Source organism: Pristiophorus japonicus, chromosome 4 (genome assembly GCF_044704955.1).
Source record: "Pristiophorus japonicus isolate sPriJap1 chromosome 4, sPriJap1.hap1, whole genome shotgun sequence".
Lineage (NCBI taxonomy): Eukaryota > Metazoa > Chordata > Chondrichthyes > Pristiophoridae > Pristiophorus > Pristiophorus japonicus.
Genome location: NC_091980.1, coordinates 59,489,907 through 59,507,296, shown reverse-complemented (window position 1 = coordinate 59,507,296; position 17,390 = coordinate 59,489,907). Strand labels below are relative to the sequence as shown.

Sequence of the window (17,390 nt, the reverse complement as noted above, 5' to 3'; positions counted from 1 at the left end):
GAGGACATAGACAGACTGGTGAAATGGGCAGACACATGGCAGATGACATTTAATGCAGAGAAAAGTGAAGTGATACATTTTGGTAGGAAGAATGAGGAGAGGCAATATAAAGGAGGTACAGGGACAGAGAGATTGGGGGTGTATGCACACAAATATTTGAAGGACAAGTTAAGAAGACTGTTAAAATAAATCATATGGGATCCTTGGCTTTATTATTAGAGTACAAAAGCAAGGAAGTTATGCTAAACCTTTATAAAACACTGGTTAGACCTTAGCTGAAGTCTTGTGCTCAATTCTGGGCCCCACACTTCAGGAAGGATGTCGAGGCCTTAGAGTGGATGCAGAAGAGATTTACTAGAATGGTACCAGGGATGAGAGACTTCAGTTATGTGGAGAGACTGAAGAAGCTAGATTTGTTCTCCTTAGGGCACAGAAGGTTAAGAGGAGATTTGATGGCAGTTTTCAAACTCATGGATGATTTTGATAGAGTAAATAAGAAGAAACAGCTTCCAGTGACACAAGGGTCGGTTACCAGAGGACACAGAAGATGATTAGCAAAAGAACGAGAGATGACATGAGGAAACATTCTTTACACAGCAAGTTGTTGTGATTGGAATCCAATGCCTGAAAGAGTGGTGGAAGAAGATTCAATAGAAACTTTTGAAAGGGAATTGGATAAACACTCAAAGGGGAAAACAGTACAGTGCTATGGGGAAAGAGCAGGGGAGTGAACATAAGAAATCGGAGTACAAGTAGGCCATACGGCCTCTCGAGTCTGCTCCGCCATTCAATAAGATCATGGCTGATCTGATCTTGGCCTCAATTCCACTTTCCTGCCTGTTCTCCCTAACCCTTTACTCTCCTATATTTCAAGAATCTGTCTATCTCCGCCTTGAATATATTCAATGATCCTGCCTCCACAGCTATCTAGGACAGAGAATTCCACAGATACATGACCCTCTGAGAGAAGAAATTTCTCCTCATCATCTTAAATGGGCGACCCTTTATTCTGAAACTATGCCCCCCCCCACCCCCCCAGTTTTAGATTCCCCACAAGGGGAAACATCCTCTCAGCATCCTATATGTTTCAATAAGATTACCTTTCATTCTTCTCAACCACCAATTACAATGTACAGGCCCAATCTGCTCAACCTTTCCTCAAAAGACAGCCCCTTCATCCGATGAATCAACCTAGTGAACCTTCTCTGAACTCATATCATCATCATAGGCAGCCCCTCGGAATCGAGGAAGACTTGGTTCCACTCTTAAAATGAGTCCTTAGGTGGCTGAACATTCCAATACGACTGCCACAGTCCCTGTCACAGGTGCGACAAATAGTCGTTGAGGGAAAGAGTGGGTGGGACAAGTTTGCCACATGCTCTTTCCGCTGCCTGCGTTTGAATTTTCTGCATGCTCTTGGCGATGACACTCGAGGTGCTCAGCGCCCACCCGGATGCATTTCCAATTGACAACTTCCTCCAATGCAAGTTTATCCCTCCTTAAATAAGGAATCCAAATCTGTACAGAATGCTGCAGTGTGGTCTCACCAATGCCCTGTACAAGACTTTGTAGCAAGACTTTCCTACTTGTATACTCCAACCACCTCGCAATAAAGGCCAACATTCCATTTGCCTTCCTATTTACTTGCTGTACCTGCATGCTAACTTTTTGTGTTTTATGTACGAGGACACACAGATCCCTCTGTACCGCAGCATTCTGTAGTCTCTCTCCATTTAAATATTTTGCTTTTCTATTCTTCATACCTAGTGGATAACCTCACATGTTCCCACATTATACTCCATCTGCCAACTTTTTTCCCACTCACTTAACATATCTTTCTCTCTTTGCAGACTCTTTGTGTCCTCCTCACAACTTGCTTTCCTGCCTATCATTGTATTGTCAGTAAATCTGGCTACAATACACTCATCCCTTCATCCAAGTTATTATTAGAATAGTGGGGCTAATTGGATAGCTCTACCAAAGAGCCGATAGGCCAAATGCCTCCTTCTGTGCTGTATCATTCTATGATTCTAAACACAACACCCCAAAATTAAACAGTAACTATCACCACCCACACAAACACTTCTACAGTGGGATCACATCAACCTCCAGGTGAAAAAGTACTGTTAGCAGGAAGCAGGGCAGAATGCCACTGTCCAGGTGAGGAGTCTGAGGGCTTCTGTGCATTGCTGAAGAAAGGGCCTGCCAAAAAGTTGCAATATGTAAAATATCTCTTAAATTAATAGTTAAATTCCTGATCTGACGTCCAATATTAAACTTATAGAATGTCACTAAAAGAACAAGATGGCCAGAGATAAGAAAATTTCTTCACATTTCCTTCACAGTCGAATTACAAATGTGGACACAGGAAAACATGAAAAAGTTGACAACAAAGTACGACAGAAATATGACACATGAAGTAAAGTAGCTCAGACAGAAAATGCGTACAGATATAAGATTTTTTAATATAACAAAGATGCAGATGGATATTAAATCAAAGTATTATATAAAAAAAAGATAGAACTTATGACTTAAAAATAGGACCGGATTATTACTGAGCACCCTGGTCAAATTACACCCAGTAAAAGGTTTGGATAACGTACAGAAAGCTTTTGCAATTACAAATAGAGCATTCGATATGCCATCGAAGTTGATAGGGCCCCCCAACTATAGGGCTCTCAAACTATAAGAATGGGGGAAAGGGCAAATCGTGCAATTGAACCTTACCTGACCTCACAGACTGAGTCTGCATCTGCAGCCTGATCTTGACCAAATCCACCGGGGCACCAATTCCAACCGTGACCAGACCCACCACAGCGCTTGCAGCCGCCACATCAGTCAGAGCAGGAGTTCGGTGGCCGTCATCACCATAGCGATACTGACAAATGTACCTCTGAGCATTCCCGTACACACCAAGCGCCACTGAGTTATACACTGCGACGCTGGCTAAGGGGAAGGATAACCCTTTGAAGAACCCAGCAACCTAGAAATGGAATAAATAATAATCAGCGATATCCGCACCTTCCCAGTATTAAAGAAACATTAACAAACAGCGTCAGCGACAAGTAGACTTACGTGTTCGTTTTTAAAAATTGTCAGCACACACTGGACTGTGTTCTTGTAGCCATGACCGGCTTGCAAGCGAGTCTGAAAAATAATTAACTTTGAAAAGTGATTCAAGGAAGATTCAAAGAAAAACTTGTTTCCAAGTAAAATGCTTTAATATGCAGTCGTTTGGATGCCGATCTTTTAACGACTTAAAGATAATCTTGATGAGATACGATGTTAGCGGGTTTTTACAGTTCAAGAAAGTGTTCCAATGTAACTTTCACCGCGCCTGAAATGGAAGGTGGAAATTTACCTTAACGGTGTCGAGGGGATGGCCCACGATCACACTGGCCGCTCCTACCACGAAAATAAAACATTGAGTTACAATAAAAATGAAACATTCTTTCCAGATTTTCCCTACAGTATAACGGTGATTAGACTTCAAAGGTACTTCAATAGCTGTGAATCACTTTGGGACGTAATGAGGTCGTAAAAGACACTATATAAATACAAACGTTTTAAACATTTGAATTAAATTCTAATTTAAAAAAGTTTATTCGGAATCTGAAAGGTAAAACCAGATAGACGAACGTGGATACTGAAGTGCCCGCAGACTGTTTCAAAGTAAATTAGCTTCAACAAAGGTTAATAAAAGTTCCAACTAATTCCGATTTGCAGTAAATAGATTAAAGTGTGCTGGTACCTCCTATCCATCCGGCGATGAAATCGTCCAGCTGAACGTTACCCATTTAAACCCTCCCGACTGCAGCTCTCCTCGTCACCCTGGCTCAGGGAGCTGGACGGAAGCTAGCGGCTGACTGGCGACACTTTGCACTATCTCCGCGGCTGAAGCCAGTCTCACTTTTAAGGAACATTGGGAGAGCCGCGACCAGGCGATCTGCGCAGATCTGGCCCCGCCTCCACGGACTTGGAACACCATCGCTGCACAACGCTTGGCGACTGGATCGTGCTCTTGTCGCGGGGTTCACCATCCCTTGGGCCTTAAACGGTCCGGTTTCCACGGCTGTGAATGTCCAGCGTGGGCAGGCGAGAGGGGTCGGTGGGGGCGTAGTGGGATGGACACCAATAGGAGCTGCTGTGAAAATAAGAACCGCCCAGCGTCACTGACCGCCGCTTCGGAGATTTTAAAAATGCAAAATGCGTGCTGTTCACGTGAACTGTTTCCAAGGTTGTTCCTTTCAGTTTTGCAAGAGCCTTTTATTGTCCCAACCTCCACAAATAAACACATTCAAATTGCAAATGGATGTTTTGGTAGCGAGAGTTTATAGTAAACAGACCCCTGATAGTCAGCAACTGTCGACTTCAGAGCTCATGAATGATACTGGGGCCCGATTCTATTCGTGGATGTAACCCCCCCCCCCCCGCCAGCCTTTCACAGAGCAAGTGTTGTTTTTATCGGTGGAGGATTTCGCGGATGAAGCAAGTGCTGAAGCTGCAATATTGGCTTTTTATGGAGAACTTGGCAAGGATTAAGTACATTTCCTAAGCTCAAAGTTTCAACTTTATACGTATCCAATGGGTTGATGTAATTCCAGTTAGATATTAAAGGATCAAAAGTGTCCATATTCAACATGTAATAAAATCATAAAAGATTGTTACATTAGTATATTTCCTAAATGTAATTGATAATATTGAAAGAGCGCTAGTAAATCCCTATGGCATTGTATATGGCTAGTTCTCTTTCACCCGTCTTTGTTTTTGTATTGGTTTCTTTCTCTATCTCTCGCTTTTGCTTCTCTCTGACTCTTGTCGTGTTGTTCTCAATAATGTGCAACGACATAGCTCCGTCAAAATAGGAAAAATGTCCCAACGTGGTTCACAGAGACATAATCCAAAAGTGGATACTGACCCAAAGAAAGTACTGACCGAAAACATGGTCAGAGTTGTTACTTTTGACTTGGTCAAATAGATTGCTTTTAAGGAGGTTGTTAATGAAGGAGAAGGAAGTGGAGGAGTTTAGGGAGGAAATTCACGATCATGGAGCCCAGGCAGCTTAAGGCCCAGTCATCTACAATTGGGCAAAAGGATGGGGGACTGCACATGAATGAGTCAGAGGAACAGGGAGTTTGTGGATGGGGAGGACTGTTGTGCTGGAGGAATTTACAGCGATAGGGAGGATGAGGCCATGAAAGGATTTAAACATAAGGATGAGAGTTTTACATTTGAGGCATTGAGGCACTGGGAGCTGATGTAGGTGAATGAGAACATGTTTGATGGATGAGTGGGACTTGGTTCTAGATAGAAGCTGGTCAGCGGAGTTTCGGATGAGCAGAAGCTCATGGAAGGTGAAGGATGGGAAACCAGCTAGGAAAATATTAGAGCTCCGCTGAATCTGGAGGTGACAACTGCTTGGATGAGGGTTGCAGCGGCAGATAGGCTGAGGTAGGGCTGGAGATGAGAGATGTTATGGAGATGGAACGAAGCAGTCTTTGCGATGGAAAGGGTTGAAAGCTCAGCTTGGGGTTGTGTAGGGCAACAACTTTGCAAACAATCTGGTTCAGCCCAAGATAGTGGCCAGAGAGGGGGGTGGAGTTGGTGGTGAGGGTAAGGAGTTTGTGACAGTGACTGAAAATGATGGTTCAGTCTTTCGAATATTTAGGCAAATGAAATTGCAGCTCATCTCAGACTGGATGTCAGCCAAGCATTCCTACAGCACAGAGGCAGTGGAAGAGTCAGAAAGGCAGTGGAGAGAAAGAGGTGAGTGTCATCAACGCACGTGTAAATGCTGACCCCATATCTGGCAATAATGTCACCATTGGGCAACAAGAAGAAGGGGGGAGCAAGGATAGAACTTTGGGGATTCCCAATTAATAATGTGGGGATGGAAAGAGAAACTATTGGTGGAGATTGTCCATCCTCTCCTGCTTCTTTCTGTCTTTTTCTTTCCTTGTAGATGGGAGGTAGTGGGTAGCATAACTGGTATGATGGAGAGCGGAGCCACCAACTACTGCAAGCTGCATTATCTTGTGGCCTTTGCAGGAAAAATGTGGTCCTAAGCGCTTCCCGTCCCATTCTCTGTACTCATCACTTCTGCTTTCTTCCAGCTTTCACTCCCATTATGTCACCTAGCCCTTTACATTCCCACTTTCATTCCTACAACCCCACTCCCATCCATACCCTTATTAGTTCTATCTCCTTTCTGATGCTCTACATCACTACCATCACCTTTAACCCCCCATCCCATTCCCCATTTTCTCCTTCTATTGCAATAACAGCAACAACGTGTTTATAAAGTGCCTTTAACATAGTAAAATATCCCAAGGTGCTTCACAGGAGTATTATAAGACAAAAGAAAATTGACACCGAGCCATGCAAGGAGAAATTAGGACAGGTGACCAAAAGAGGTGGTCAAAGAGGTAGATTTTAAAGAGGGAAAGAGAGGTAGAGAGGTGAAGAGGTTTATGGAGGGAGTTCCAGAGCTTAGGGCCTAGGCAACTGAAGGCATGGCCATCAATGGTTGAACAATTGTAAGGAGGGATGCTCAAAAGGGCAGAATTAGAGGAGTGCAGATATCTCGGGGAGTTGTGGGGCTGGAGGAGATTATAGAGGTGGGGGAGGCCATGTTTGAAAACAAGGATGGGAATTTTGAAATCGAGGTGTTGCTTAACAGGGAGCCAATGTAGGTCACGAGCACAGGAATGATGGGTAAATGGGACGGCGCAAGTTAGGACATGAGCAGCTGAGTTTTGGATGATCTCAAGTTTACGTAGGGTAGAATGTGGGAGGCCAGCCAGGAGTGCATTGGAATAGAGGTTACAAAGGCATGGATGAAGGCTTCAGCAGCAGATGAGCTGGGACAAGGGCGGAGACGGGCGATGTTACGGAGGTGGAAATAGGCGATCATAGTTATGCCACAGACATGTGGTCAGAAGCTCATTTCAAGGTCAAGTATGGCACCAAGTTTGGCGAATGTGTATGTATAACATAAGTATATACCCTGTACACTCAATGTAAAGTTAAATAAGACTACTGGATGTATCTTCACACTGTATACACTGTGCTTGTACCATCAGAGGGTGCAACTGCGGGAAATCTAGGGGTCACCTGTACACGAGAGGTAACCAGGTATAAAAGGGAGCTCACCATGCTGTACCCTCACTCAGGAGCTGTAATAAATGGACTAAGGTCACCACAGTTCAAATACAATACCTTGCCCCGTGGAGTCATTACTTCGAGTGCTTACAGACACAACAACTGGCGATGAGATTACAAATTTCCACGCGAGAAATGGCTAACCTTGGCACCTTTCAACAATTCGCCAATGGGGAAGATTGGGAGGCTTTTGTGGAAAGGCTCGAACACTTTTTCATTGCGAACGACCTGGCAGGAAACGACCCGACCTCGCTGGCTGATAAGCACAGAGCTATCCTGCTCAGCAGTTGTGGGCCCACCATCTATGGCCCCGTCAGGGACTTGCTAGCCCCAGAGAAGACAATGACCAAGACATATGTGGAGCTCGTAACAATGATATAGGAACAACTCAAACCTAAATAGAGCATCCTTACAGCCAGACACCAGTTCTACACCCACCGGCGGCCCAAAGGCCAAGAAATCTCAAAATATGCTGCAGACCTCAGACAATTGGCTGTACCGTGTGATCTTGGCGACCACCTCACCGAAGCACTGATGGACATCTTCGTTATGAGGGCCTCCTCCACAGGTTGTTCTCTGCGGATACCACGGTCACCCTGCAGAAGGCAATTAAAGTGAGCCAGGCGTTCATGATCTCGGCCTGCGATTCTAAGCGGATGACTCACCCCCAGGACTCTAACCCGGCAAGTACTGTGAACCGACTGGCGCCTTTTAGAGGCAAGGCTGCTGCAAGCGGTCTCTCTCGGTAGAGAGAACAGAACCTTGAGTCCCACAACCGGCCAGCCCCAAGCTGGCGCTGTGGAGGAAATCATAGGCCCACCAGTGCCGCTACAATGACTATACTTGCAAAGACTGTAACACGAAGGGCCATCTCCAGCGAATGTGCAAGAGAAATTTTACTTACCAAGTCGATGAAGAGTTGGCCGATCATCCGGACTCCAGCGACGATGAAGAGAGAGTCCATGAGGCGGCTCAGCCCCACGAAGAGGTGTACGGAGTGTTTACCTGCTCCACCGAGAGTTCTCCGTTGAAAATGGAAGTTGAATTCAATGGTATTCCATTCACGAAGGAGGTGGACACAGGGGTGAGCCAATCACTGATGAATCAGACGGCCTTTGAGAAACTTTGGGACAATCCAGTCGAATGACCGAAAATTAGCCCGATCCAAGTGAAGCTGCTCATCTACACAAATGACACCATCCCAGCGTGGATGTCCAGGTGTTCTATGGTGACGCGATGCACAAGTTACCTTTGTGGATCATTGCTGGTGATGGTCCAACGCTGCTAGGAAGAAGATAGATGAAACAAATCCGTTGGAGCTGGGAAAACCTCCAGCCTCTGGCGATCGACAACCTATGTGACCCCGAATTTGGATCCAGCACGACACCTGAGAAACCAGCCGCTCAACTCGACTGCGTGGAGACAACACAGACTGCTCAACCCAAAGGCGAGATGATCCCCCAAACGACCCAATCTCACCTTACGGGCTCCAGTGGCAGGACTCCAGAGGAAGAAAATCAACGCAGAAGACAACTTCCCTGCTTCAGTGGCAGAACCTGGGGAGAAAAGGATCACCGCAGCTTACCTCGTGAAGAGAAAGAAGATGGCGCCCGCACCATGAGGTGAAGTGCCTGAAGTAAAGATGGCGGCAGCCAGACCAAGAGGGGCAGCGTTGAGGGAGCAACACGTGAGGCCGAGCAACGAATCGGATTGGGGTAAAGATTGCAAGGCCCTTTTAAAGGAGACCGGCAACCCATCACAATTAAAGGGACAGTTGCACTCTTTGTACAGTGATGCCGGTAATACACATGTAAAGGATATAATTGACAAATGCAAGTATGTAAATGTAACGAACTGTGTTGAGTTGGGCGATTGCAATCGGAGCCAATCTATTTTGACAGTAAATGAAGTGATGATGTGCGATGCCGGGTTCTACATGTACGCCGACAAAACCAAGGACAACCTCCCGTCGGAAGCACCCAGGTCCAGTGGGCTACCCAATCACGTAGCCTACGCCTCCAGGACCAATGTGATGCCCCAGGGAGCATGGCTACACACAGAGGGAGCATACCAGCTGCAGGGCCAGCGATCAGTGGATGGCAAAGGCACCACTACCGGTACCCTGCTCCAGATCGGTTCTATCTCTCTGGCCACCAGGGCTAGTACTGGGAGACACTGCAGTCCTCAAAGGAGGACAGGGAGATCACACACTCCTGTAGCTCTGCCCACCACTAGGCAACAGCAAAGGCCCTGTGACTCAGCCAGGTGAGCGATCTGAGCCCACCCAGCTGGCAGGGGGCACAGCGCCGCCATCAGACAATCTGTACACAGTCCGGTTACTCTGGAGCTAGCGTCGTCACCCACCTGCCCCTACACCCCAGGGGCAAGACTGTGATACCATGTATGTACCTTACCTGTAAAATGTACTTGTTCCACTACTGCAAAACCTAAACAGTGATGTAATTACTCTGATGTTCTTTTTTATTTTCTTTCTTTCTGTACATGTATGCACATGGAGTTGTTGAGCCACACACGTCTATGTATGGGGGGGGGGGGAAATGGATGTATGTAGCCATGGACACACATGGATCACACCAAGAACCCATTCAACCCCCACTGCAACCTCTAACCAGCCACTGCTGACCATTTCCCAATGTTGTGGCAATAAGGACTTGGGGGTCAACAGGGAGAGAGCCTAGCCAAAACACAGACAAGGTGCAAGGGCTTTGGGCACTCAAGCCTTGGACCAGAGCACACAATGCAAAGGCCAGTGGCACAAGACTTAAGGGAGACTGATGTGTATGTATAACATAAGTATATACCCTGTACACTCAAAGTACAGTTACATAAGACTACTGGATGTACCTTCACACTGTATACACTATGCTTGTACCACCAGAGGGTGCAACTGGTGGAGACCTCGGGGTCACCTGTACATGACAGGTAACCAGGTATAAAAGGGAGCTCACCATGCAGTACCCTCACTCAGGAGCTGTAATAAATGGACTAAAGTCATCACAGTTCAAGTATAATACCTTGCCTCGTGGAATCATTACTAGAGTGCTTACAGACACAACAGCGAACAGTGTGGTTCAGCCTCAGACAAATGTTAGGGAGAGAGATGGAGTCAGTGGCTAGGGGATGGAGTTTGTGGCGGGAACAGAAAACAATTGACTCGGTCTTCCCAATATTTAACTGGAAAAAAAATTCTGCTCATTCAGAACTAGATGTCGGACAAGCAGTCTGACAATTTAGAGAGAATCGAGGGGTTGAGAAAAGTGGTGAGATAGAGTTGGGTGTCATCAGTGTAGATGTGGAAACTGATGCTGTGTTTTTGGATGATATATTGCCAAGGGGTAGCATGTAGATGAGAAATAGGATGGGGCTAAGGATAGAGGTAATGATGTGGTAATGAGGGGACAAGCCCCCCTCAATCTCTTTCCCTACCATCACCACCAATTCCATTTATTTCATTAAAGCTGTGTTTGCTTGCAAATCTAACTTATTTGGTTTAAATAAATCAAATTAGGATGTGAAACAACATACTGCTTCTCCACCATTGTCTCTCACATACAGGTGTCTGCAATTAGAATGTTTAACTGTCAATAAAATACCGGTGAAATAATTAAAGAATTTCTCTTTGCTTTAAAATTAATTTTTTTAAATTAACTAATATTAGGTTGAGGAACAATACCTTTTCTCACTCAGCTTAATATGCTTTCTGAAGTTTACAGAACACAAAACAAAAGCTATAGTTACTCCCCCATGCTTTCTCCCACTCTCTCTCACACACACAGAGCAAAAATACTCATATAAACCAGGATAAAGATTTGAAATTTGTCTTCTAGCTTTTTTAAAATTAAATATTATGAACAGCTCAGCAGAAACTATTTGAAGCTTGAGCAAAATGTTCCATCAGTACAGCTGATTGACTGGTATTGATGCAATCTGGGAAAATCTGGTACACTGCACATGCTTAGACTGCACAATCTACTTTGAAATAATAGAATCACTGCTCTGGATAAAAATATCAACTCCAAGACCAAGCTTTTGGTAAATGCTGAGCTCTTCAAGAAAAAAAACTTTAATTAATATTCTGAAGTTAGTTTTTTTATCAGAGAAAATGGCCATGTAATTCGGGGGTTTAACGCAGGCTGTTAAGATCGATTTTGCCGAAAAAAATGGCGGCTGCCGCGCTTCCACCCACTTCTGGTGGGTGCTGCGGTGGTCGCCATTTTGGGGAGGTCAGTAGCACTGCCTTGCCAGCCTTGCTCCACATAATTAGATGAGGCAGATTGTGAAGTCATTGAGTGTGCAATGCAGATTTGACGCACGATCTGCCATTTTAGATGTTGCCACTCCATTTAACACCTTCTCCTAATCACGACCAGCTGACCAAGCGTTCAGCAGTAGGAAGGAATCCCCACCAGTGCTATTTAAAGGAATCATGAACAACTTGCAGCTGACTTGCTTTTTCAGTTCTACTAGCTCTGTGTAAATTTGTGCACCTGTTTGGAGCTTTCTAATGTTATTTAACGTTCCTGAGGTGACAGGGATTGTTGCTGTAAGTGGAGAATGTCTTGCTTCACATTTAAAGGATTCTGCTCACACCACTTGCTCTCAGACATGGGAGCTCTACTTGCAGTTCCCCTCGTACACAAGTATGACAGGGAGATTGAATGGAGGCAGCGAAGAAGAGTACAAGATTCTTGCACAAGAGGAGGATGAGAGGCTGGAGGGATCTTAGCAGCTCGCCTTACCCACTTAGGGTCTTTCGAAAGCACTTCTATCTCTACCCAAACCAGGATCAATATATTAGGAGGCTCCAAAGAGGTGGTCACAGAACTCTGCCACCTTCTGTAATCAGACCTGCAGCCTCAGAGCAGGGAGATGATGGCTCTTCCAGTGGCCCTCGAGGTCACCGTAGCCTTCAATTCTTTTGCCATTTGATCCTTCCATTCTGCTGCAGGAGACAAAGCCAATATCTCCGCCATCCATTCCTGCATCCGAAAGGTCACAGAGACTCTACTCCAGGAGAAGGGACTTACATAAGAACATAAGAAATAGTAGCATGAGTAGGCCATTCAGCCATTTGGCCCCTCGAACCTGCTCCACCATTTAATAAGATCATGGCTGACTCACAGAGGGTCTATGGAGCACCCTCCTCCCTTTCGGATGCCCGCAAAAGTTCGTCAACATCCTCTGCCTGCTCCACGATGACATGTAGGCCATGATCCTTAGCAACGGATCCATTACAGATCCAATCCACATCCAGACCGGGGTTAAACAGGGTTGCGTCATCGCCCCAACCATCTTCTCAATCTTCCTCGCTGCCATGCTTCACCACACAGTCACCAAGCTCCCCGCTGGAGTGGAACTAAACTACAGAACCATTGGGAACCTGTTCAACTTTCGACATCTCTAGACCATGTCCAAGACCACCCCAACCTCTGTCATTGAGCTACAGTACACGGAAGACGCCTGCATCTGTGCACATACAGAGGCTGAACTCCAAGAAATAGTCGATGTATTTACTGAGGCGTACAAAAGCATGGGCCTTACGCTAAACATCCGTAAGAAAAAGGTCCTCCACCAGCCTGTCCTCGCAGCACAGCACTGCCCCCTGCAGTCATCAAGATCCACGGCACAATCCTGGCTTTCCCATACCTCGGGAGCCTCTTAACAACAAGAGCAGACATTGATGACGAGATCCAACATTGCTTCCAGTGCGCCAGTGCAGCCTTCGGCCACCTGAGGAAAAGAGCGTTCGAAGACCAGGCCCGCAAATCTACCACCAAGCTCATGGTCTACAGGGCTGTGGTAATACCTGCCCTCCTGTATGGCTCAGAGACATAGACCATGTACAGCAAACGCCTCAAGTCGCTGGAGAAATACCACCCACGATGTCTCTGCAAGATCCTACAAATCCCCTGGGAGGACAGACGCACTAACATTAGCGTCCTCGTCCAGGCCAACATCCCCAGCATTGAAGCACTGACCACACTTGATCAGCTCCGCTGGGCAGGCCACATTGTCCGCATGCCAAACATGAGACTCCCAAAGCAAGCACTCTACTTGGAACTCCTTCACGGCAAACGAGCTAAAGATAGGCAGAGGAAACTTTACAAAGACAGCTTCAAAACCTCCCTGATAAAGTGTAACATCCCCAACGACCCTAGCCAAAGACTGCCCTAAGTGGAGGAAGTGCATCCGGGAGGGCGCTGAGCACCTCGAGTCTCATCGCCGAGAGCATGCAGAAATCAAGCGCAGGCAGCTGAAAGAGCGTGCGGCAAACCTGTCCCACCCTCCCTTACCCTCAACGACTATCTGTCCCACCTGTGACAGAGTCTGTGGCTCTCGTATTCGACTGTACAGCCACTTAACAACTCATTTTAAGAGTGGAAGCAAGTCTTGCTCAATTCTGAGGGACTGCCTATGATGATGATAATTACAGTATTTATTCAAATGATTATTTTTACTTTTAATTTGTAGTTTTAATTAGTTAATTTAGTTTAAGTTATTAATTCCATAAAGTTATAAGTAGTGGTTACTACTCTCCCAGTTCTGAATTTAATCTACTTAGCTAACCTAGAGAACAAAGGAGCTGTAATACACACCAACCAATCACTTATCTGTTGTCCTGTGATGTTACTCCTTGATTTTTTTTCTCTCTCCTTGGCTCTTTATTTCTCTGGCTCCACTCTGTGCCAACCAGGTCTGCGATCGCCGCTGCTCTCGGTGAGTTTGGGCGTCTCGCTCTCTCCTCAGCCCTTTATTTTACTGGCTCCGCTCCATCCCTGACCAAGTCCTCTCTCGCCGTTGCTCTCAGTGAGTTTTTTCTCCTCCATCACTCTCCTCCATAACTTCATGGACAGGCTGGCCAGGTTGGAGGTCTTGGCTATCTGAAAGGAGAAAGGCACAAGAGCCAGGTTGTGGTAAGGGGAGTTGCGGGTGTAAGATATCCATGCATAGACCATCAGCAGCTTGTAAGTGAGAAGTGATTCTGGGATGAGGGGGAAGTGGGATGTGAGAACCAGGATTGAAATTGAGCATACCATCATCATCAGTAATGCTCTCCATTTCTCCGCTCGCCCCTCCAATTATTGCCAGAACTCTAATTCTGTGAAGAGCCGTGGAGACTGGGTCATTGAATATATTTAAGGCAGAGATCAAAGGATTTTTGAGTGATAAGGGTATAAAGGGTTATGGGGAGCAGGCAGGGAAGCCGAGCTGAGTCCATGATCAGATCAGCCATGAGCTTATTAAATGGCGGAGCAGGCTCGAGCGGCCAAATGGCCTACTCCTGCTCCCATTTCTTATGTTCTTCCTCAGAGGCAAGAGTGCTACCCACTGAGCCACAGCTATCGTCCTTGAAGGCCTCTTGCCCCCTGAGGGTAGACTATGTTCCAACATCGTTGGACACCAGGACCAAAGCTTCCCATGCCACATCAGAAAATCGTTTAGCCCTATCTTTCAGCTATTGGGCCATGGCTTCCTTTCAACTGACAATGAGGTACTTCTGCAACAAAGCACCTCCCCTTTAAGTAGTGGAGAGAGCCTAGGACAAATTTTATTGACCATTAGACTGCAACCGAAATTGGCCCCCATTGTTTGAGTTAGTATTGCAACAATAAAGTCACAGCTGATATTTAAAAATGTTATTACCTTAGTATTATAATTTGTTTCTGCAATTTTCATTAAAAAAAGATGGCTGCATGGGGGCTGTCATTCCTTTGGACATAATGGCAGGCTAAAGACATTTGGTGGATGAACATTCCAGCACCAACAATTCCTTCATTTTGACTGGTTGAATCCTTTGGATTGGTGAAATATAGGCCCAGGCATAGGTGGGCATCCTTTTATAAATTTACATTTCTTATATTAGTTAAAAATGTGCACTTAGATATTTGAAAAGTGGGTTTAAATGGTGCTGGGCCAATGAGCGGGACTGTGAGATTTCTGGTTTGATCTAAGGTTTAAAAAGTTGGATATTATTTATTTTATTCTGTGCTTCTCTGCCTCTCTATAAACTGCTTGCTGCCACTTCACTGCCCTCCTGTTTGTGAGTGAGTCTATCCAGTGCCAAAGGAGTTGCTTGTTTGATCTTGGCACACACTGCCAGAGAAAAATAATTTAGCACCAGGCACAGAGAAGAATAGCTGCTGCCCCTATTGCTTATATTTTGGCTCTGGACAACAAAGCTAAACACAGGGCCAGAAACACTTGTCACTCCTGAGTCAAGGTGTATTAGAAGCTTTGAAGTTGTGTGCTTGTAACCTTATTTCAAAAGCTTTGAATACTGAAAATTGATTGATCTTTTCACATTTCACACAGTACTCCCTCACCCCAAAATAGTCCAATGAAGGCTCATCATGCTTCCAAAAGCTGAAAGTGGTATTTAGAAATATTGATGATAAATATGAGGATATTTTTCTTGCAGTGATACAATCTAATTTTATCATTTTTTTTTAGAAAACTTTTGTTTTTTTTAAATTTCAGATACAATAGATTTTATTTTTTAATTAGAGTGTTCCGCAAAGGCTTCAATTTTCCTTTATTGTACAGCAGATCTTTCTTTTTGTCTCCCGTGTCATTGATGAACAGGCTGTGATTTGTCTTTTCAGACACAAAGATATTTTTTGGCTCAGGCAGTAAGTATTATTGTAGAGTATTTCAACACTTAATTAGAATATTAAAATGATGCTACTGATGCTCAATATGCTGGCTGATGGTTTTTAAATATATTTGAAAAAATAACTCTGTTATTCTACTTGTTGTAATCTCCAGCTGGCCAGTAGCTCTAACGTTGGCCCTCTGTTACTGTCAGGGCTCTTCGATCTGCTGCCAGAGAACAAGCCTAAGTAATAAGCTCGAAGCACCACTGACTAATCCCAAATTGGCAGCCAACCATAAAAGCTGCTCCATGCTGCTGCCTGCTGTTTTCTGTTGCTGGCAGAAAATCCACTTGAGGATCTCACTCTCCACTAATACTCGGGCATTGTGTTACATGGGAAGATTTTAGTGGGGTGGGGCCAGGGCACATATTTTTTATTCAATGCAATGTATTTATCTTCTCTTAAATAGCCTGTTTTCAGTTTTACTTGGCATAATTTTCTTCCCCCAACCTCTCCCTGCGCCCCCACCCCTATGGGATAGATTTTCACCTTACCAGCTAGGAGATTAGAAGTATGTGGCAGAGCACAATGAGGAAATCTGGTGCAGAAGTTTGGATGCCAGTAGCAGAACCCACTGGATTTTTCTTCCATTGAAATTAATAGAAGGAAAATCCAATGAGTTATGTTAGGGACAAACCTCCATGCCAGATTTTCCTGTCTGCACTCTGCCCAGGCAATGCTTAACACCTAGGTGAGAAAGACAAAGATATATCCCCATATTCATAAACATTCTACCAGCCTGTAGAACTAGCAGCTTAACAAACCTAAACATCAGGCCGGGAGCTTTCCTTTGTGCTTAGAGTTGTTGCAGCAGGTTTCCTGGCCCTCCGGCTCCATCACATTTAAATGCGATAAGGTGGATGTAGCCAACTCAATCTCCTCCAACGTCCACCCCAAATCAGACCTAAGTTAAAGGGAAAAAAAAGACGTGCATTTACATAGCGCAATTCACGACCACCAAACGTCTCAAAGTATTTTTGGAGTGTAGTCACTGTTGTATGTGGGAAACGCGGCAACCAATTTGCACACAGCAACTCCCACAAACAGCAGTGTGATAATGTTGATTGAGGGATAAATATTGGCCAGGCCACCAGGGATAAATCCCCTGCTTTTCTTCGAAATAGTGTCATTGGATCTTTTATGTCTACCCTGGCAGGGCCTCGGTTTAATGTCTCATCTGAAAGACGGCACCTCCAACAATGCAGTACTCCCTCAGCACTGCACTAGAATGTCAGCCTAGATTTATGTGCTCAAGTCCCTGGAGCGGGATTTGAACCCACAACCTTCTGATTCAGAGTTGAGGGTGCTACCCACCGAGCCACAGCTGCTGCTATATAAGTGGTAGTGCGAGCAGTGAAGCAGGATTCCCAAGGTGGACATCACATTGTTTGCTGGAGCTGAGGATTTTTATTACTTTGCTGCTTGATGCTGATGGATGTTCTGTTAACACTTTTTCTGTTATATGTAGAAAGTGCAGATTTTGACTGGGGACATAGCAAATCCCTCTGCCTGTATTCCTGTGTTTTGAAGAGCCCTAGATTGTAGACACTAATA

General features: G+C 45.2%; 1 protein-coding gene across 2 annotated transcripts in view; it reads right to left on the bottom strand.

The window, feature by feature from the left end:
* slc25a48 (solute carrier family 25 member 48) overlaps window positions 1-16,734 on the bottom strand; it is a 63,623-nt gene extending 46,889 nt beyond the window's left edge. Inside the window, exons 1-6 of one of the 2 annotated variants that reach the window (XM_070878235.1) lie at window positions 16,601-16,734; window positions 13,779-14,063; window positions 3,752-4,144; window positions 3,362-3,405; window positions 3,076-3,147; window positions 2,728-2,983 (exon numbers count right to left, since the gene is read on the bottom strand). In XM_070878235.1, the coding sequence (XP_070734336.1) occupies window positions 2,728-2,983; window positions 3,076-3,147; window positions 3,362-3,405; window positions 3,752-3,797 (418 nt within the window). In that variant the 5' untranslated portion in view covers window positions 3,798-4,144; window positions 13,779-14,063; window positions 16,601-16,734. The remainder of the gene's footprint in view (window positions 1-2,727; window positions 2,984-3,075; window positions 3,148-3,361; window positions 3,406-3,751; window positions 4,145-13,778; window positions 14,064-16,600) is intronic. The other variant, XM_070878234.1, reaches the window with a different exon arrangement.
* Between the last annotated feature and the right edge of the window lie 656 nt (window positions 16,735-17,390).